We start from the raw sequence: 22961 nt of genomic DNA on the forward strand, positions 1-22961 counted from the left end.
CAACTGTAAGACGGAGAGCATAGCAACTGTGAGCCTTTGCATTGAACTCAGTGCTGCCCGGTCACAGCGGAGAGCAGAAACAGGCTGAACTCAGCTGATGCCTGCTCGTGGAGGGAGCTTTTGGACCAGCCCTAGCCACAAGGAAATTGTCCATCCCAGCAGTCCAAATTTGACTTCCAGCAAGCCCTGTCAACACGGGCTGCAGTGTTCTGGGGCCCTAAGTGAAGCTGAGGGGCGGTCTAAGTCACAGGACCGCAATTCCTAGGCAAGTCCTAGTGCCAAGATGGACTTGGAGTCACTGGACTGGGGATGGGGAGCGGGCAACTTCCTGAGCCACCACTTGGGTGGCTAAGGGAGTGCTTGAGTCACCCCTCTCCCAACCTCAGGCAGCACAGCTTAAGGCTCCAAAAGAGACCCCTTCCTTCTGCTTGAGAGAAAAGAGCAGAGACAACTTGGTCTTGCATCTTGGATACAAGCTTAGCCACAGTAGGATAGGGCACCAGTCAGATTCGTGAGACCCCCCCATTCTAGACCCTAGCTCCTGGACAATCTTTCTACACACACCCTGTGCCAGAAGGGAACCTGCTCCCTTGAAGAAAAGAACCCACTCCTGGAAGGATCCATCACCTACTGACTAAAGAGCCCTTGGGCCCTGAAGAACCAGCAGTGACACCCAAGTAGTATGCCACCTGCCTCGGTTGAGACTCTGAGATGTGCTGGCTTCATGTGAGAACCAGCACATTCCCAGCTATGGTGGTAACAGTGACAGCACAGTTGGGGTTGGGGGGTGCTGTTAAGTAGAAAGTGGACTCTCGGGGTCTCCTATTCCAAGGCTTGGCACTTAGATGACATTTCTGGAGCTGTCCTGGGAGAGAGGGGGCCCACTGTTCTGAAGGGTGAGTCTCAGGCCTGGCAGCTTTCATCACAAGCTGACTGAAGAGCCCTTGGGCTTTAACTGCACATTGGCGGTAGCCTGGCAGTACTCCCTGTGGGCCTCTGGTGGTGACGGCCACGGGCTGAGACTCCCTACCAGTGGAAAGAGGAAGAGTGGGAAGGACTGTATATCGTGGTTTGAGTGCCAGCAAAGATACAGTACAATAGACCCTCATTAGATAGATTTCTAAGGTTTTTGACCTCAGTTCCTGGCTCCCAGATGGCATCTATGAATCAGCTCAGGGCCTAGGGGAACCTGCCATCCTGAAGGGGAAAAAAACAAGTCTGGCTGGCTTTGCCACCTGCTGACTATAGAGCCCTAGGGCCTTCAGCAAACATAGGTGGTAGCCAGGTAGCAGTCACAACGGGCATTGAGTGAGACCCAGTGCTCTGCTGGCTTCAAGTCTCACCTAGTACAGTCCCAGTGGTGGTGACCACAGGGGTACTTGTGTCACCCCAACCCCAGCTCCACGTGGCTCAGAGGAGAGAGAGAGAGAGAGAGAGAGAGAGAGAGAGAGAGAGAGAGAGAGAGAGAGACTGAGACTCCATTTGTTTGGGAGAAAGAAAAGAGAAGAAGAGTCTCTACTTGGTAATCCAGATAATTCTTCTAGATCTTAAATAAAACCACCAAGGTGGTACCTCTATGAATCCGTAAAAAATCATAGCGATACTGGGATTGGGGTGCACCCCAATGCAGACATGGCTTAGATCACAATACCCAAGTCCCTTCGAATACTTAGAAAGCCTTCCAAAGAAGGACAGGTACAAACAAGCGCAGACTGTGAAGACTATAATAAATACCTAATTCTTCAATGCCCAGACACCAACAAACATCTGCAAGGATCACGACCATCAGAAAACACGACCTCACCAAATGAACTATATAAGGTACCAGGGACCAATTCTGGAGAAACACAGATATGTGACCTTTCAGAAAGAAAAATCAAAACAGTATTGAGGACACTCAAAGAAATTAAAGATAACACAGAGAAGGAATTCAGAATTCTATCAGATAAATTTAACAAAGAGATTGAAATAACTGAAAAGAATCAAGCAGCAATATTGGAGCTGAAAAACGCAACAGACACAGTGAAGAATGCATCAGAGTCTCTTAATAGCAGAATTAATCAAGCAGAAGAAAGAATTAGTGAGCTTGCAGACAGGCTATTTGAAAATACACAGTCGAAGGAGACAAAGAAAAGAATAAAAAAGAATGAAGCATGCCTACAAGATCCAGAAAACAGCCTCAAAATGGCAAAGCTAAAAGTTATTGGCCTTAAAGAGGACGTAAAGAAAGTGATAGGGGTAGAAAGTTTATAAGGTAAAGGTATAGTAACAGAGAACTTCCCAAACCTAGAGAAAGATACTAATATTTAAGTACAAGAAGGTTACAGAACACCAAGCAGATTTAACCCAAAGAAGACTACCCCAAGGCACTTAATAATCAAACTTCCAAAGGTCAAGGAGGTAAGGATCCTAAAAGCAGCAAGAGAAAAAGACACAAATAAAATACAATGGGGCTCCAATACATCTAGCAGCAGACTTTTCAGTGGAAACCTTACAGCCCAGGAGAGAGTGGCATGACATAAAGTACTGAAGGCAAAAAAATTTTATCCTATAATAGTACATCTGGCAAATATATCCCTTAAACATGAAGGAGAAAGAGGGACTTTCCCAGACAAAAGCTGAGAGATTTCATCATCGCCACTTCTGTCCTACAAGAAACACTAAAGAGATTTCTTCAATCAGAAAGAAAAGAATGTTAATGAGCAAAAAGAAATCACCTGAAGGTACCAAACTGACTGATAATATTAACTACAGAGAATATTATAACACTGTATCTGTGGTGTGTTAACTCTTACCTTAAGTAGAAGCACTAAAAGATTAACCAATCAAAAATAATAACTACAACAACTTTTCAAGACATATGCAGCACAGTAAGATATAAATAGAAATGACAAAAAGTTAAAAAGCAGGGGACAAACTTAAGGTGTCGAGTCATTGGTTTTCTTTTACCTTGTTAAATTTGTTTATGGAAGTGGTGTTAGGCTGTTATCAGCTTAAAATAATGGGTTATAAGATAGTATTTGCAAGCCTCATGGTAACCTCAAATCAAAAAACATACAATAGATACAAAAAATAAAAAGCAAGAAATTAAAACATATCACCAGAGAAAATCACTTTCACTAAAAGGCAGGAAGGAAATAAGGAAGATAACAATACAAAACAACTGGAAAACAAATAACCAAATGACAGGAGTAAGTCTTCACTTATCAATAACAACACTGAATGTAAATGGACTTAAAGGACTACAACCAAAACACATGCAGAGGCTGAATGGATAAAAAACAAGACCCAATGACCTGCTGCCTACAAGAAACACACTTTACCTATAAAGATACACACAGAGTGAAAATAAAGGGATTGAAAAAGATATTCCAGGCCACTGGAAACCAAAAAAGAGCAAGAGTAGCTATACTTACATTGCATAAAATAGATTTCAACACAAAAATATGAGACAAGATCATTATATAATGATAAAGGGGTCAATTAAGCAAGAGGATATAACAATTTTAAATACATATGCACCTAACACTGGAGCACAAAGCTACATAAATACTAGAGCTAAAAAGGTAAAGATAGAACCCCAATATAAAAATAGCTGTAGACTTTAACATTCCACCTTCAGCATTGGACAGATCTTCCACAGAGAAAATCAACAAAGAAACATTGGACTTAGAAAGAAAGATGGCAGAGAGGAGAGGAGACAGGGCTAATGTGCAGCTCCCACTTGGATGGGCAGAATAGCATGTGGAGACTCACACCACAAACTCCAGCTCTAAGAACCACTGCAGGAACATTACCAGGAAAACCAAAAGAATTCACAGATTCTCTGAAAGAAGTGACACATCGCTGCAAATTCTGCAAGACAGTCAAATAACTGTGAATTCCCAAAGTACGAGAGCAGGAAAACCTGTCTCCAAACACACATGTCCACTGGGGAATCTGAAAATCCAGAACACAGGAGAAGGATTTAACCTCACCTATAACAAAAATGAATATAGGGAGCCACATGAAATATAAAGGTAGAAGCAGCAGTGGGAAGAGCCTTGTAAGCACACCCAGTCTCCAGCTTGAGCCCAGGGAAGCCATCCCTGACTGCATCTGATAGGGCCCTCAGGGAAGGCAGCCAGCAGAATTAGGGAGGGGTCACAGGGTGAAAAAAGCTTCCAATTGAATTTCATAATAATTTCAGCTGGGCATAAACTTTCTTCAGCAGGACCCACAGGGTAAATGCGAATCCTCCCTAAATCATTCTATGAAGCCAGTATCACCCTAATACCAAAACCAAGAAAGGAGAGGAGGGGAGGGGAGGGGAAGGGAGAAGGAAGGCGAGGGAAGGGAGGGGAGAAGGAAGGAAGGAAGGTAGGAAGGAAGGAAGGAAGGAAGGAAGGAAGGAAGGAAGGAAGGAAGGAAGAAAACTACAGATCCCTGATGAACATAGATGCAAAAATCCTCAACAAAATACTAGCTAACAGAATCCAACAGCATAGCAAAAAGATAATATACCTTGATCAAATGGGTTTCACACCAGGAATGCAGAGATGGTTTAACACATGCAAGTCAATAAATGTGATACATCACATAAAAGGAATTAAAAACAAAAATTGCATGATCATCTCAATGATGCAGAAAAAGCATTTGATGAAATCCAGCCATCCCTTTATGATTAAAACCTTTAGCAAAACTGGCATAGAAGGGACATATCTCAAGGTAATAAAAGCCATCTATGACAAACCAACAGCCAACATTACACTAAATGGGAAAATGTTGAAAGCATCCCCCCGAGAACTGGAACAAGATCTGGATGCCCACTTTCACTATTTCTATTCAATACAGCACTGCAAGTCCTAGCCAGAGCAATCAGACAAGAGAAACAGACAACCAAACTGATAAGGAAGAAGTCAAATTATCCTTGCTTGCAGATAATATAATCTTATATTTGGAAAAACCTAAAGACTTCAGCAAAAAACTATTAAAACTGATAAATTCAGCAAAGTTGCAGGAAACAAATCAACATATAAAACTCAGTACCATGTCTATATGCCAAGAACCAACAATCTGAAAAACAAATCAAGAAACTAATGCCATTTACAATAGCTACAAATAAAATAAAATACCTAGGAAGGAACTTAATTAAAGAAGTGAAAGATCTCTACAAGGGAAGCTATAAAACACTGATGCAAAAAATTGAAGAGGGCACAAGAAAAATGGGAAAATATTCCATGTTCATGGGTTGGAAGAATCAATACTGTTAAAATGTACATACTACCCCAAGCAACTTAGAGTCAATGCAATTCCTATCAAAATACTAATGACATTATTTACAGAAGTAGAAAAAGCAATCTATATTGGTCTGTTTTCACATTGCTATAAATACCCGAGACAGGGTAATTCATCAAGAAAAGAGGTTTAATTGACTCACAGTTCCACATGGCTGGGAGGCCTAAGGAAACTTACAATCATGGCAGAAGGTGAAGAGGAATCAAGGACCTTCTTCACATGGCAGCAGGAGAGAGAAGTGTGAGGAGCGGAAGGGGAAGAGCCCCTTATAAAACCATTAGATCTTGTGAGAACTCATTCACTATTACAAGAACAGCATGGGGGAAACTGTCCCCATGATCCAATCACCTCCCACTGGGCTCCTCCCTTGACACATGGGGATCATGGGGATTACAATTCAAGGTAAGATTTGGGTGGGGACACAGAGCCAAACCATATCACAATCCTAAAATTTACAAGGAACCTCCAAAGATCCAGAATAGCCAAAGGTATCCTGAGCAAAAAGAACAAGACTAGAAAGAATCACATTACCTGATTTCAAATTATACTACAGACTTATAGTAACCAAAATGGCATGATTGTCACATAAAAGTACACATATAGACCACTAGAATACAATAGAAAACCCAGGAATAAATCCATACATCTACAGCCAACTCATTTTTGACAAAGTTGCCGAGAACATCCAGTGGGGAAAGAACAGTCTCTTCAATAAATGGTGCTGGGAAAGCTGGATATCCATATGCAGAAGAATGAAACTAGACCCCGATCTCTCACCATATACAAAAATAGAATCAAAATGGATTCAAGACTTAAACATAAGACCTCTACTATGAAACTACTAAAAGGAAACATTGGGGAAACTCTCCAGGACATTAGAGTGGGCAAAGATTTCTTGAGTAATACCATAAAAGCATGGGTTCCTAAAGCAAATAAGGACAAATGGGATCACATCAAGTTAAAAAGCTTCTACACAGGAAAAAAAAAAAAAAAAAATCAACAAACTGAAGTGACAACCACAGAATGGGAGAAAATATTTGCAAACTACCCAGCTGACAATGAATTGATAACCAGAATATATAAGGAGCTCAAACAATAGGAAAAAAAATCTAATAATCTGATCCAAAAATGGGCCAAAGATTTGAACAGCAGTTCTCAAAAGAAGACATATAAACGGCAAATACACATATGAAAAGGTATCAACATCACTGATCATCAGAAAAACGCAAATCAAAACTATAATGAGATATCATTTCACACCAGTTAAAATGACTTATCCAAAAGACAGGCAACGACAAATGCTGGAGAGGATGTGGAGATAAGGGAATCCTCATATACTATTGGTGAGAATGTAAATTAATACAACCATATGGAGAACAGTTTGGAAGTCCCTCCCAAAAGTAAAAATAGAGCTACCACATGACCCAGCAATCCCACTCCTAGGTGTACACCCAAAAGAAAGGAAATCAGTATATTGAAGAGGTATCTGCATTCCCATGTTAATCGGAGCACTATTCACAATAGCCAAGACAGAGTAGAAGGATGAATACCAGAGGCTGGGGAGGGTAGTTGGGGCAGCGGGGATGGTTAATGAGTATCAAAAAAAAAAAAAAAGTTAGAAAAAATGAATAAGACCTAGTATGTGCTAGCACAACAGAGTGGCTATGGTCAAAAATAATTTAATTGTACACTTAAAAATAACTTAAAAAGTATAACTGGGTTGTTTGTAACACAAGGGATAAATGCTTGAGGTGATGGATAGCCCATTTACCCTGATGTGATTATTATGCATTGCATGCCTGTATCAAAATATCTCATGTATCCCATAAATACTTACACCTACTGTGTACCCACAAAAATTAAAAATTAAAAAATTAACACCAACAAAAATCACAAAAATGTGTAAAACCTGGCATTAAATAGGCCACAAAAGGACACTTATTTATAGCAGGAGAGCTGAAACAAGAATGTAGAGCATCACTTTGTTCGACTCCTACTGGGAGCATGCATGTAGGGTGATTCAAATGTTCCACCACTTTATACATGCCTATGAAAGACCGCTAGTACTGATTTTGAAGTTAAAATGCATTTTTGCAGGTAGGCAAATTCACAAATACATAATTCACGAATAATCAAACTCAACTGAAAAATCTCTCTTTGTAAGGTCAACCGTAGCACGTGGACTTTACTCTGGTAATGAAAATTACAATATGCTTTAGTAAAATGCTCCATGTAATTCAGCAGAAAGTAATCAATTAACCTTTATTAATAGTATCATTCTAAATACCCAATATCATTCATTTTTAACAAGAGCTTTTATTAGATTGATGTGCAACTTTACATAACAAGGTAGACTTATTACTACGTAGAGTACATACCTGCAGCTTCTAGTAAAGCTTCCAGTCTAGCCTGTGTTTCTGGATCTACTGTCCTGAGGTCTGCACCATCAGCAGTACCTGATAAGAGCAACTTGGAAGCTGTTTCCAGCATTGGATTTTCCAAATCATCCTGATCCAAAATGAAAGACTCCACCTATAAAACAAATGCAAAAAGAGGGAGGAAGGGAGAAATGAACAGCGAAAGGAAAAGAGGGGAGAGAAATAAAAAGAAAGCAGGGGAGGGAAAAAATATGTTAACATAATTAACAATGGTAAACACACTGCAACCCTAAAAAGTTCAACGTGACATCTAAGCCTGTTGATTAACAAAAGAAGAACATTTTTTTGTGGAAGAATTCAAAACTTTATTTCTCATATGCAGCCTAATTTTTTTTACTAATATTCTTTTCTACTTTAATTTGGTTATTAGGTATACGTAGGGTTGAGTGTGATGCTTAGGTTGTGAAAACTTTAACTGTGAATAGAAGACCTAACTAAATCAGCAGTTTTTAAATGTTTTGCTTTCAGGACTCAATGAAGTACTGAACTCCCAAGGACTTTATATAAACCCTGTATTTCTTGATATTTACCATACTGGAAATTAAGTAACAAATATCACTATCAAAAAATCACATTCATTAATATCACCATTGATTTCATCCAAAAAGTCTTTAAGTACTGGAAAGCTGTCAAGCCTAGGCAAACAAGTTCCAAAATTCTAATTTTTGCTTCAAAGCTTAACTTTATCATTGGCAACAAGTATTGTTGTTTTCCTTAAAGTGACAGACTCACTTCAAACATTTTTAGAGGAGCATTTGCCAAATATCCAAGTTTGATAACTGTAGTTTTTCGTTTGTACTTTACCATAAAAATGACATTTCATGGGGGAAAAAAGGCTAATTCACCTCACATCTAAAAAAATTGCAGTTATTTTTCCTCCAGACAAACACTATACTTTTTGTATGCAGCAAAAGTGCTTTATGGGTACTTCCCATTTTGTTACACACACTAATATTGAAAGAACATGCATTCAAAAGGGGAGTTTTCATGAAATTAATAATTTTATCGCTTCATCAAGAATATTCTTAAACTAGCATTTAATTTTTTTTTAACTTCAAGCGCGTGGTAGTGAAGAATACAATCATATCAGTACAGTTTGTTTCCATGGCCTTCAGGTCCATAAGTTTTACCCACCACTGTTTTTGCACCATCATCGTAAATGTCAACATAGTAAAAAAGTCAAGTAACATCTCAATATCATGATAAAAATAGTTTTGACCTCATGGACACCTTGAAATGGTCTCTGGGCCCTGAGGGGTCTATTTACTGTGTTAAGAAACACTGATATAAGTCTAGCCGATTCAAGTAAAAGAAATTTAAAGAATTAGAAAATAACAAACTCCTAAGACGGGTAAAGTTTTGTTTTGATATTCCCTATCACAGTGCTACTTACAAATAGGTACTAAAACATATTCTTTTCTGCTTAATGATAAAAATTGGTAATTATTATATAAAATATCACTAAAATGATCAGTTTATTTCACAAATCTAAGGTACTACTAACATTGCAATAACTAAAATAGATGTAAAAATAACTAATAAGCTAGAATACAATCATGCTCATGCCTAGTATCCAGAAGGTCAATAATAAAAAAGACAACTTAAGGAATAAATCCTTAACCATCATAACCTCAGAAACGATACTGTTCCATCTTGAAAAGTCAACTATCAAGTAACCAGGAATACTGCTATAATTAATCAAAACATTTAATACTAAATTTTAAATCTGGGAAGAAATAATATGTTTCTCTACAAAGTTCCATTAAACTAAAGCAGTTTAACATGGAATAACATTTGAGATTTCAAATATTTTATACACAAACACAACATTCTAAAAATATTCTGTAAATATTTTTTAAATTTCATAAAATTTTGTTCTACATTAACTTCAATTAATCTATAACTCCTTATGGCAAGGAGATAAAAAATACAAAAACAATTTTTTAAAATTATATATATTTTAAATTATATATATGTGTGTGCATATGTGTGTGTATATATGTATCTGTATATATATCTGTGTATATATGTATATATATATCTGTATATATATCTGTGTATATATGTATATATGTGTGTGTATATATGTGTGTGTATACATACATATATATACACACACATATATATATATATATATATTTTTTTTTTAAAGAGACATGGATAGTCTCGCTGTGTTGCCCAAGCTGGCCTCAAACTCCTGGGATCAAGTAATCCTCCTGCCTTGGCCTCCCAAGTAGCTGGGATTACAGGCACACACCACGCCTGGCTGATTTTTTATTTTTGTAGCAACAGGATGTGGAATTCCTGGGCTCAAGTGATCCTCCCACTTTGGCCTCCCAAAGGACGGGATTATAGGCATGCACTACCAGGCCTGGCTAATTTTAAGTTATCTTTAAAGGTAGTAGTAAAAGTATGAGAAAGGAAGAATTTTAAAGGCTGACTAAAGTATTATACTTTAGGAAGCAAATTTTTGGGCACAGCAAAGAGTGATTCAAAATTATAGCAGTAAAAAAATTTTTTTTATTGTCAAAGGTCCAGAAGATGAGTCTTTCTAAAGAAAAAGCTGTTTCCTAATGAAATTTTCTAATACCTGAAATTTATTAACATATTTACAATTATTTCAATTTAATAAGAAAAGATAAAAGCAAATAAACAAATGTATGAAATTGAACAGGTAAAATGAATAGATGAAATACCATAATACAATATTTTAAATGAACATTTCAGAAAGTAGAAGACATCAAAAAGCAGTATATAGTTAACTGATTAATCAAAGGTAGAGATCAGAGGTGCTAAAGATGTTCAAAGGAGACACTGCATGCATAAAGAATCATATAAAAGGATTTTGACCAAAAAAATTAATTTGTATAAGAGAAGAGAAAGAAGGAACATGGACTGGCAAGTAAAAAATTTCTATGTGATAGAACACAGGGTTTTACTGTAGGTTTGAAAAGATAGGTTAGAAGTTAGATCACAGAAGATATCAAATTTCAATCAGAAGCGACTGTCTTACACAAAGTCCCCTATGCCACAGATATCCTAACTAGCCTGGTGAAAACTTACTAGGAAAATTGCATTTCCATCTCTTGATGAGATATAATAAATACAGAAACATTTACTTTCTACTGACTTTAAGCTTCTCCACAAAAGTTCTTATGTTATTCTTAGGCCCACTATTCTCACTATATGCAAAACTTGGTAACTTAAAAAACTATAAATTCAAATGGCTATGAAATTCTTATAGACAGCTTTAGAAAAGGGAGGGGCTATCAAAATGACAGAAAAGAACAGGAATGAATATTTATTATTTCCTCCCTATCCCTCATTTATGATTAATGAAGGAGCTACTTTCAAGGACACTGCTAAAATATGAAGGCCTAAGTATGAGAATTGCTTTAGCTGCTACCTGTGTGAACTAACCAAGTCTCTCTCTCAGCCATCTATAACTTTAGACCCCCAATTCTGCTTAATTTTTTCACAGATTTATCACACATGAATATTATACATACAGTCTTTCTAAGCTCTGTAAAAACAAACACTTTTTTTGGTTTAGTCACGTACACCCAGCAATTAGAAATGTGTCTAACTCACTATCAGGATTCAAGCGACTATTGAATAAGTCAGAATCTGTAAAGAAGGTGAAATTTACCAGATGATTTTGGTATTCTTCCCTTTCAGATTCTAAAAGGCTCTAGTGTATTTGGAGAACAAAGGGGTAATCACAATAAATACATCTAAAGGTATATTTTATAGATCTTAGAGGAGATACAGAATCTTACATTAGGTAGTAGGTGGTGCAAAATGCTATCTTCATTGATTTATTACACACACATTTATTGCAAACATTCTATGTGTAAAAAATACTGTTTAATACTATGGGAGATAAAGAAATGCATGACACCAGCCTTGCTATGTAGGACCCTACTTCTTTAATGAGTGTGTGTAAAAATGAACCATAATACAGGATAGAAAGTGCATAAGGTAACGAGAAAGAAAAAGAGGTGTAAAAGTTCAGCGAGGAAAAAGAGAACTTCCTCCTTTAATTCCAGTTCCTCTTTTTCCAACTAGAAAGAGCTCGCATTACATTACAAAACAAGTGAAGAGAGACTGGCATAAAGAGATGCAATCTTATAAACATACAAAAATAAGTATTCCTTTATTAAATTATGGGCATACACCTCTCTGCCATACCACATCCCCAGCTGAGACAGTTCAGATTAAAAACTAAAATGAATTTTCCCTCTGAAACCTATCGCATTTTTATTATATTATTCTACAGAAAAAAAATCATTTTGAATCACAACCAACTTCTGGAACATAACAAACATTAAAAATGGTCCAAATAAGAAATTCAAATAAGTATTTGAGCTGGGCACGGTGGCTCACGCCTGTAACCCCAGCACTTTGGGAGGCTGAGGCGGGTGGATTGCCTGAGGCTGGGAGTTCGAGACCAGCCTGGCCAACATGGTGAAACCCTGTCTCTACTAAAAATACAAAAATTAGCCAGGCATGGTGGTGCACTCCTATAATCCCAGCTACTTGGAAGGCTGAGGCAGGAGAATCACTTAAACCCGGGAGGTGGAGGTTGCAGTGAGCCGAGATCGAGCCACTGCACTCCAGCCTGGGCGACAGAGCAAGACTCCGTCCCCCACAAAAAAAAAAAAAAAAAAATTAAAAGAAAGTATTTGAAAATATTTTATTTGAATGAAATATATAAATAACTTCCATGAAGAGAGAAGACAAAGGAAAGAAATGTCCTTACTAAATGTATTCTCTAAGGGGGGAAAAAAGTTATCAAATTTACAACTGGCCTTTTTTAAAAGTTGTATTTAAAGTGGTTTGAATGTGTTGTTTCGACCAGCTGGATATTTTATGAAATGATATTTAGGCATAAAGAACCATCAAAATGCAAGAGGCTTAGAAATCACCAGGTTCAATTCAGTGTTACACATGAAAAAACCAGACACAAGGACCTTCATTTAAATAGGAGATTTCTAAATACCTAGCACCAAGAGACCAGTTATCCAATTAACTAGCTCAGTATACTTTCCACCAGCAAATACAATGCTGGAATAATAAGGGGTTGAACTTTCACACTGCTCTGGGAAAGGTGACTTTAAATCTTACATTTAGGGATCAGGCTGTTAACTACCTGAACCCATTGTTTAATTACTAAAAGTGGGACAAACAAACCTAACATGCCCCCGATTTATGCAACACAAAATACACAGCACCTCCTATAAAGAATTCTTGTCCCCCCAATAAACAATAATCTACTAGAACTTTTAGACGTGTAAATAACTTCCAGTACATGAAAATTAGTAAAGCAAATACAGGAATAAGATAAATCAATGTTTCTCAATGTAAAAGCACTATTAACATTTTGGACCAGATAATTCTTTGTTGTTTGGGGCTGTCTTGTGTAATTTAGGATGTTTAACAGCAACCCTGGCCTATACTCACTAAATGCCAGTTAGCAACACTCCTTCAGGTTGTAACAACCAAAAATGTCTCCAGACATTGCTAAATGTTCCCTTACAAGAGAAAATTAAAAACAACAACAACAAAAATCATGAAGGAGAAAGAGGTTGAGAATCACTGGGTTAAATATAAGCCAAAAAGGAAAGTCTAAAATGTGGAACATTTTACAGCAAAACTGACCATTTCCTTCAAGTAAGTAGAATGGGAGCAAAAAATCTTTTTTGAATAGAGTAAGAACTGTTCTGAATTACAGAGACTCGAGAGATATAACCAGCAAAATAATAGGTCTTACTTAAATCCTATTCAAACAGGACAACTGTAAAAACAGTATTTTTGAGACAAGAAATCTGAATGTGAACTGCGTATTAGATAATATAAAGGAATTACTTCGGTTATGTAAGAAAATATCCTTGTTTTTCAGACATGCATACTGAAGTATGAAGGAATAGTGTCGGAAATTTGTCATCAAATACTTAAAGAAAACAAAGCTTCATGGCAAATTCTTGAAAATGTTGCATCTGAGAAATAGATATATAGAGGGTTTTTTTGTTTTGTTTTGTTTTTTTGAGACAGGGTCTCACTCTGTCACGCAGGCTGGAGTGCAGTGGCAGAATCTCGGTTCACTGCAGCCTCTGGCCTCCTGGGTTCAAGCGATTCTCCCACCTCAGCCTCCTTCTCTCCCTTCAGCCTCCGGAGTAGCTGGAAATACAGGCGCATGATACCACGCCCACCTAGATTTTTCTGTATTTTGGTAGAGATGAGTTTTCACCAAAACACAAGTTTTGTGTATTTTGGTAGAGATGAGTTTTGGCCTCTCAAAAGTGCTGGGATTACAGGCGTGAGCCACTTTTACCCGGTCTATTGAGTATTTTTTATACGAGTCTCTGTACTTTTGTTCATGCTAAGTCCTTTTAATTTTGAAAGACTAAAGGTGATGACATTTCACTGTAGAAGTTGCTTTTATTTAAACAGAAAAACTATTATTTAACAGTAATATTACTTAGATTTCTAAGATAATTAGAATTCTTTTTCACTTTCTCCCCAAATTAAGTCTGACTTAATACAAAATATTTAATAATGAAAACCAAGGTCTTTTAACAACGGTCAGAGCTGAATGAATTTGTTTGTCATTAACGGTAATTCAAATCCTTCTACACTCAAAACACAAAGTCACATGGAAATTTGGTAATGCGGGGTCATTTGGACCAACTGTCATCGTTAGCATTACATTTCAAACTACTCCTCAAGTTAGAAATATTACTGCCATACTAGAGAAGAATGGTTCGTTCTGTAGTTTAATAAACTCGTATTTATTCCAAAGGATAAGAAAATTAGTATATTTTGGCCAGGTGCGGTGGCTCACGCCTAATCCCAGCATTTTGGGAGGCCAAGGCGGGCGGATCACCTGAGGTCAGGAGTTCGAGACCAGCCTGGCCAACATGGTGAAACCCTGTTGCTATTTAAAATACAAAAATTAGCCAGGAGTTGTGGCAGGTGCCTGTAATCCCAGCTACTCAGGAGGCTGAGACAGGAGAATCACTTGAATCTGGGAGGCAGAGGTTGCAGTGAGCCAAGATAGTGCCATTGCACCCAGCCTGAGTGACAAGAGCTAGACTTCCTTTCAAAAAAAAAAAAAAAAAAAAGAAAAGAAAACTAGTATATTTTAATTAACTGATACCATACATACAAACTCCATTCAACTTAACAAATAACTACAAATTACATACTAAGTGCAAAGCAGTAGGCTACTCATTGGATTATACAAACACAAAAATAATTTTGTTATAATCAATACCTTCCATAAATACACAATAAAGAAAGGCAACTCTATGTGCAAATAACTATCAAACAAGTTTGAAAGAAGTACTAAACAGATACTAATACAGTGATTGTGCAGACAAATGAGAAAACAATTATGAATGAGAGTGCTAAAAGCAATGATGCTTCAGGAAGATGGCGCCTTTCAATACTGTGCTGCGTTCGGAATTTATATTAAGTTACTGAAGGATTTAAGCATTAAGGCAAATAACTGGCAAAATAAAGATAATTAGAGAGCATGTTAAAGATCGTTTTAGATAGCTGTGACACCAGAGACAAAACAACCAATTACGAACTTAAGTAAAACAAATGCATTATGTGAGGTGAAGATGGACAAAAGGGCCAGTCTCTAAGGATAAACATACTTTATAAAAGTAAAATGCTGGCAACCCCAAAATTTAGACTTCTTTACATTCAACACTAACCCCATCCCCCATCTGATGTTTTCCAGAAGAAAAAATAATAATAAATAAAAAATATTTAAAAAATAAATAAAAAATATTTATTATTGTTTTTGTTGTTCTGGAAAATACCCTATTTATCAATGAATCTCAAAAGCTGGTAATAAATAAAAATATTTATTATTGTTTTTGCTGTTCTGGAAAATACTCTATTTATCACTGAATCTCAAAAGCTGGTAATCTGAATTTTAAACCAGTAATCTACATTTCAAAAAAGGTGTTCCAAATTTTGACTATATTATAAAAGCATTTTAAAACAAATAATCCCCATACTTATTCCAGGAGAAGTTATCTTCAGTCCAAAATTTACCATACTTAAAATTTTAAGATCTCTTAATAAATCCAGTCAATGCAGAAAAATCCCTCCAAAAAGATTTTATATTTTTTCTAAATTTTTCTTTTAGTAAGTGTCAATGATTGATTTTCAGGACCAATTTAGACATTTCAGTAACATAAAATGGGTTTACAGACATAAATCCATAACTAACACCACTTTGGCTACAAAAAATAGAAGTTCATTAGAAATGACTTACGGCTATCATTATGGGATGAATTATATAACTCACACATATAAAACGTATTCACTGATATTCAAAGCACAGGCTATGTGAACATAATTGAAGGCAACAACAGTCTTAATTTTGGTTTTATCAATATGAAATACATTTTACATATGAAAACATTTTAAAAACTGAATATTAAAAAGTGAATAGAAAAATTAAGAAACTTGAGTTTATGATCATTTTATGACAGTGACTGAATAAATTCTTAATTTATTAAGAAATTATAATAACTTCTGGCTCTCAAGTAAGCCTGGAAAAATATGGCTATCTGCTCTTATAGTTCTTTGAATACTGATAAGCAGATTTATTACACATAAAATAAGAAATAAGTATTCATAATTGTAAAGTCATCACAATTTAGTCTCTTCTGCACATGACCCAGAAATAATTCCTTTTGTCTGTATTTTTTATAGTCTTAAATAAGGGTAAACTTTGATAAAATACCACAATTCTTAATGGTGTAAATTATTCCAAAATTAATACAATTGAAATATTTTTTCTATACATACAAAGACAAAATCTTCAGTAATGTCACAGAACACTAATCCAAGTATAAGATTGAAATTTAAAAAGTTGAAAGAAAATAAAAACCCACTTAAAGAAATAAAATCTTTCTTGTAAAAAGAATGGTCAATGATTCATTATGGTATTCTGAGATTATAGTAAATAAAACTAAAGTGAACCTCATTAAAGATAATTTACCTTTCAAAAAGTCTATTTACAGAATAAACCACTGATCTATTCTTATATTTTTTCATTCATACTTGTCTATCAATTTGACAAATATTAAGCAGCTACTATAATCTAGGAATCAGTGATATAATAGTTAACACAGCTTTGTTCTATAGCATTTTCATAAAACGTGACTTCTTATGCTTCAAACTGCTATTTGCCTGCAACAACTGAGTATGACATTACTAACAATTCAATATAAAATTTTTAACATAAACTTCACAAAGTGGACAAATTATGAATATTTCAAATAAGACAAAGTTCTATGGAATTCTCAAATCTAGAGTTTCTAAGTGGTTTTTCTGTAACAGAATTAAAGTTATATGGTTTGTCAAAAATTCTCCCAAAACTACTTATCAATAGTAGGATGCAATTCAATTATGAATTTAGCCTGCTCCAGGAATTATCATTTATCAATTATCGTAAAAGCAGCTGCAGAATATAAATATCCTTATAAGATGGCTTTACAACACACACAGATACACACACACATATATACACACCACAAAACCTGTAGTCATAAGCCTGGTGACATTTCAAACTTCTAAGGATATGAAGTCTAGAAAACTTCCAGGATGGTAGCAGTGGGGACCTGTTAGGGGTCAGACTGACATCAGACTTCCTAAATACAGCACCAGATGCTAGAAGATATCTGTGCAATTAAAAGTTCTGATGAACAATTATTTTGAAAGTAAAATTCCAAACTGTAGAATGAAATTTTTTTAGGTATGTAAACACTATGAAATTTAAAAGCCACAAACATTTTCTGAATTTAGAGAAAATATTACTTCAAGAAGAAAAATCCGTCCAAGAAAGGGGCAGCCTTGGAATTGCAAGACTAAGTGGCTGGAAAAGAAACCAGTATAATACAACATATTTTTAATATCTCAGGTAATTCTTAATATATGATTCACTAAAGTTATAAAAGTGGAAGTGAGACAGGAAAATGGGGTCTGTTGGCAGGGAACATAAGGCCGAGTCACATTTCGGCTGTAACAGGAAATATCCTTTCCATAGAGTATATGCCATAAATGACTTTGTAACTTTACTTCATCTCCTCCATTTACATAGGACATACTGAAGTAACCAATGGAATCATCTAGAGGGGACTTAAACTCTCAAAAATTCTGTAAGGAGGCCTTTGAGCACCAATGCTTGGGCCTGCTCCCACACTGTTGAGTGTACTTCCATTTTCAATAAATCCCGTCATTCCTTCCTTGCTTTGTTTGTGTGTTTTGTCCAATTCTTTGTTCCAGATGCCAAGAACCTGGACATCCTCCACTGTTAACAGAAGTATATAACATAAATACATCACAAAGATTTCTGATTATTTTGAAAATATGAAAGCCAGGATTCAAATGAAATAATGCCAAAAGCCTATGTTCTAGGGCAGTGCTCCCCAACCTTTTTGACACCAGAGACCAGTTTCATGAAAGACCATTTTTCCATGGGCAGGATAAAGAGGATTTAGAAATAGAAGTAACTAACTGTAATACTTATATTTCATAGTGAACTAGAACTTAGTACATCACAAAGAGAGAAAAGTCTTTAAAAACAAAAACCTGATCATATCTTAAGCAAAACAGAAAATCTCAACACATTTCAAAATGAAGAAATTATACAAGGGCACATTCTTGGTCCATAAAGTTGAAAGAAACTAAAATTTGGCTATAAAATGACGATGCTACTTTAAAATTTAAAAAGAAAAGGAAAAAAAAAAGCCTACTATTAACTCTCAGAATATAGAGTAAATGAAAAATAAAATTATGAGCATATTATTTCATATGGGATTTAGCCATAGCTATCTTTAAAGAAAAATTTAGGCCAGGTATGGTGGCTCACGCCTGTAATCCCAGCATTTTGGGAGGCCAAGGTAGGCGGATCATGAGGTCAGGAGTTCGAGACCAGCCTGGCCAATATGGTGACTCCCCATCTCTACTAAAAATATAAAAATTAGCCGGGCGTGGTGGTATGCGCCTGTAGTCCCAGCTACTCAGGAGGCTGAGGCAGAAGAATTGCTTGAACCCGGGAGGCAGAGGCTGCAGTGAGCCGAGATTGTGCCACTGCACTCCAGCCTGGGCGACAGAGTGAGACTCCGTCTAAAAAAAACAAAAAAGAAATGAAAAATTTAGAGCTTGAAATGTATTAAATTCATTAGAACCTGAGATTTAAAATAAATAAATGAAAAGCTTCAAAATAGAATACAAATCAAAATGCATCAACATAATTTATAATGAAAAAACAAAAATGAGAAAATTGAGAAGAGATAAAAGTTTCATTAATAAAACCAAACACAGTTTCTTGGGTAAAGTCTAGAAAGAGGAGATAAGCCTTTGGCAAGAATGATTATGAAAAATGAGAGACAGAGAAAAATATAAGGAGTTATTAAAGTTAGAAAGTTGAGCACATCTATGAATCAATAAATCTAAAAGTCTTAAACAAAATGGATGGTTTTCTAGAAAGAAAGATAATCAAAATTAACTCAAGAAATGGTAGAAAACCTAAGTAGAATATGTCCACTGAAGCAATGTCAATGATAGATAAATCTAACCCTTCAAAACGGCACCAAAACCCAAATGAATTTAGAGGCAACTTCTATCAAAATTACATAGCATTATTATAACATTTAAGGAATAGAGCACTACTTTTTTATTTAAAAGGCCCAGAAAACAGATGGAAAAACTCTCTAGTTCATTATAGATAGCCAATTAACAAACCTAAACGAGATAACAACAACAAAAACCCAATAGCAAATTAAATTTAGCAGTAGTATAAAAGACAACTACAAGAAAGGGGATAATAGAGAACACTAAGAAATATAATCCTTTCTTTTTTCTGTTTCTCTGTCACAAATCTCACACACACACAAATAAAATTAATCATACATATACAGTGATACTCCTCTGCCTGGAATGCTTTTTTTTTTTTTTTTTTTTTTTTGAAACGGAGTCCCACTCTGTTGGAGTGCAGTGGCACCATCTTGGTTCACTGCAACCTCCACTTCCTGGGTTCAAGCTATTTTCCCACCTCAGCCTCCTGAGCAGCTGGGACTACAGGCGGTCACCACCATGCCTGGCTACCATTCCACCCCCTCAGCCACCCAAAGTGCTGGCATTACAGGCGTGAGCCATCGCACTCAGCTGTCTGGAATGCTTTTCCCAACCCTTTCATTCTTCAGGTCTTAGCTTATGTTTTACTTTCTCAGATGATATATCAACGGAGTTTCTCTCCTTATCTTTCTACCACACCATCCTCTTTATTTCCTCCATAATACTACCACAGCCTGAAATTATCTTGTTCTTGGATACTTGCTTATTATTTCTTCTCCATAAAAAAAATGAACCTTTCAGACTTAGTGCTAACACCAGTGTGTGACATAGTTCCTGACACAATGCAATAACCAAACAGGTATCTGCTGAATAAATATTAAAAATAGAACACATTATGACTAACATTAATGCAATCACCACATTGAGGTATTACAGGTAAAAAAGAATATGTATCATCTCAACAAAAGTACGTGATTAAAGACAATATCCATTTTCATTAAAATACTTATTAAGCCAAAAAGAAAACTTTTATTCTTTATAAAGTATTCTGGAGCTGGACGCGGTGGCTCACACCTGTAATCCCAGCATGTTGGGAGGCTGAGGCTGGCAGATCACCTGAGGTCAGGAGTTCGAGACCAGCCTGGCTAACATGGCGAAATCTTGTCTCTACTAAGAGTACAAAAATCAGACAGGTGTGGTGGCATGTGCCTGTAATCCCAGCTACTTGGGAGGCTGAGGCAGGAGAATCACTTGAACCCGGGAGGCAGAGGCTGCAGTGAGCTGAGATTGTGCCACTGCACCCCAGCCTGGGTGACGGGATGAGATTCCGTCTCAATAAATAAATAAATAAATATTCTACTAGAAATCTAAGATATATATTATTGTAGAAGTTTAAAACTTAGAAGCATCCCATTTAAATCGGGGACAAGATACCCAAATCAAAACTAGTAATGAACTATTCTGGAAACCTAACCAATACAATAAGACCAGAAAAACAAAACAAATGTCCTCCAAAAAAAAAAAAAAAAAAAAAAAAAAAAACCTGTAAGGGTGTAAACACATACAGAAAAAGGAAAAGGAAATGACAAAATGCTATCATTTGCAGAAAATACAGCCATCCTTCTAGAAACTTCAAGAGAAGCAACTGAAAACTAAGTAAATGGTAAGATCAACATAAAAATCAATAGCCTTCCTACATACCAGCAATAACCCATGAGAAAATAAAATGTAAAATGGAAGAAAAAAATGTAATTCACAACAACAAAAACAAAAAAAATCCAGGAATACACCTAACAAGAAAAGTGTAAGACCTACATGAAAAAAACTGTAAAACTTTACTAAACGACAAAAAAAAAAAAAAAAAAAAACCTGAAGAAATGGAGAGGCATACCATGTTCCTGGATGGGAAGATTCAATAGTGTAAAGATGTCAATTTTCCCCAAATTAATCTGTAAATTCAATGCACTTCCAATCAAAATCCCAAAGGGATTTTTAATGGAACTTGACATATTGATTCTAAAGTTTATCTGGAAGAGAAAATACACAAGAATTGCCAAAAAAATTTGTTGAAAAAGACAATGGGGAGGGATGCCCTACCAGATGTCAAATATAATATAAAATGACAATAACCAAAACAGTGGAGTATTGAATCCAGAACATATATATTTGGGACTTATAAAGTGTGATAAAGGTAAGATTTCAAGTCAGTAGGAAAAAGACATACTGCTCAACAAACTATTTTGGGAGAACAGCTTTGAAGCTGGAAAAAATAGGCCCCTACCAAAAAATATATATATATATGTGTGTGTGTGTATCTCCAGATGTAAAGTAAAATCTACTAGAAACATAAATAAAACTAAATAAGTAGTAGAAGAAAATATAAGAGATTATGTTGCTATAATTTTGTAGACAAGAAAGCTTTTCTGGAAAGACACAAAACCTAGAAACTAGGAAACAAAAGACTAATAAATGTGGACAGTATGAGAATAAAAATTCAAAGATGCCATAAAATAAAAAAACTGACAGGCTAGGAGAAAATATTACAAATATAATGTACATATTAAAAAGAGGATTATAAAGAAATTTTTAAATTTTAGTAAGAAAAAGACAAACACCACAATGGGCAAAATATTACAGAGTAGGCAATTCGTAGGATAAATACAAATGCCCAGTTTCACTGGGAATCAGGCAATATAAATTAAAATAAAATATTTTTCATCCATTGACAGATAATATCTAATGTTTTCAAGGATAATTTTTCAGAATCTAAAATCAACATTTAAAAATACAATTTTCTTTCTAGAAATTTAGGATAAAAATACTTGCACATGTAAGCAACGAACTACGTATATGGAAGTTCTTTTGATTTTAACAGGAAAGACTATAAATAACCCATATATTCATCAATACAATGGTTAAATAAATTATATATGGAACAACAGCTACCTTAAGAATAATGCAGATTTACACATAAAGGCCTAAACCACAACTATCTGTGCTGCTCATTTTGTCCCATCACCTCTCATCTCTTTTGCCTACATTATTTATCTTCATGAACTTATTAATAGTGACATTTCCCCCCAATTTATTGTCTTCCTCTCACTTGAATATAAGTTCACTTGGACAAAGAACCTATTTTGTTCCTTGCTCTATCCCCTGTATCTAGAATAGTGCCTTAAACATTAACTACTTAAAAAATATTTACCAAATGGATACATTAATATTGATGCAGAATGATCTTCACATTAAGTTAGGTGGAAAAAAGCAGCCTGAAGCAAAAAAAACAAAAACAAAAACATGGTATGTACCCATTTAAGTTGACTTAAAAAAGCAAAATAAAACATATACACATGTGCAAGAATGTATACAAAAAATTTCAAGATGGGTAAACCCAAGTTATTAACAGTGGTAATCAAAGAATGAAATCAAAGAGAGAATTGTACCTTTTTACTTACTCCATACCCTTCTATATTGCTTACCTTAAAAAAAAATGCAGTTTTCTACTGTGATTTTTAGCAAACAATTAATGAGAAAAAACAACTTCTTTAGGCTTTCAAACAAAAATATAAAGAATCACCCAACCATTTCCATATTTCTAGAATAAATTCTGAAAGAGCTATCATTAACAATTTGTATTGTCTT

At 35.5% G+C, this 22961-nt stretch overlaps 1 protein-coding gene across 5 annotated transcripts in view; it reads right to left on the minus strand.

Annotated features, from left to right (window-relative positions):
* ANKRD17 (ankyrin repeat domain 17) overlaps positions 1-22961 on the minus strand; it is a 187773-nt gene that overhangs the window by 94706 nt on the left and 70106 nt on the right. For all 5 annotated transcript variants that reach the window (XM_031009951.3, XM_031009950.3, XM_055385086.2 and 2 more), the window contains exon 2: positions 7656-7809. In XM_031009951.3, the coding sequence (XP_030865811.1) occupies positions 7656-7809 (154 nt within the window). The remainder of the gene's footprint in view (positions 1-7655; positions 7810-22961) is intronic.

The sequence above is a fragment of the Gorilla gorilla genome, chromosome 3, assembly GCF_029281585.2.
Source record: "Gorilla gorilla gorilla isolate KB3781 chromosome 3, NHGRI_mGorGor1-v2.1_pri, whole genome shotgun sequence".
NCBI lineage: Eukaryota > Metazoa > Chordata > Mammalia > Primates > Hominidae > Gorilla > Gorilla gorilla.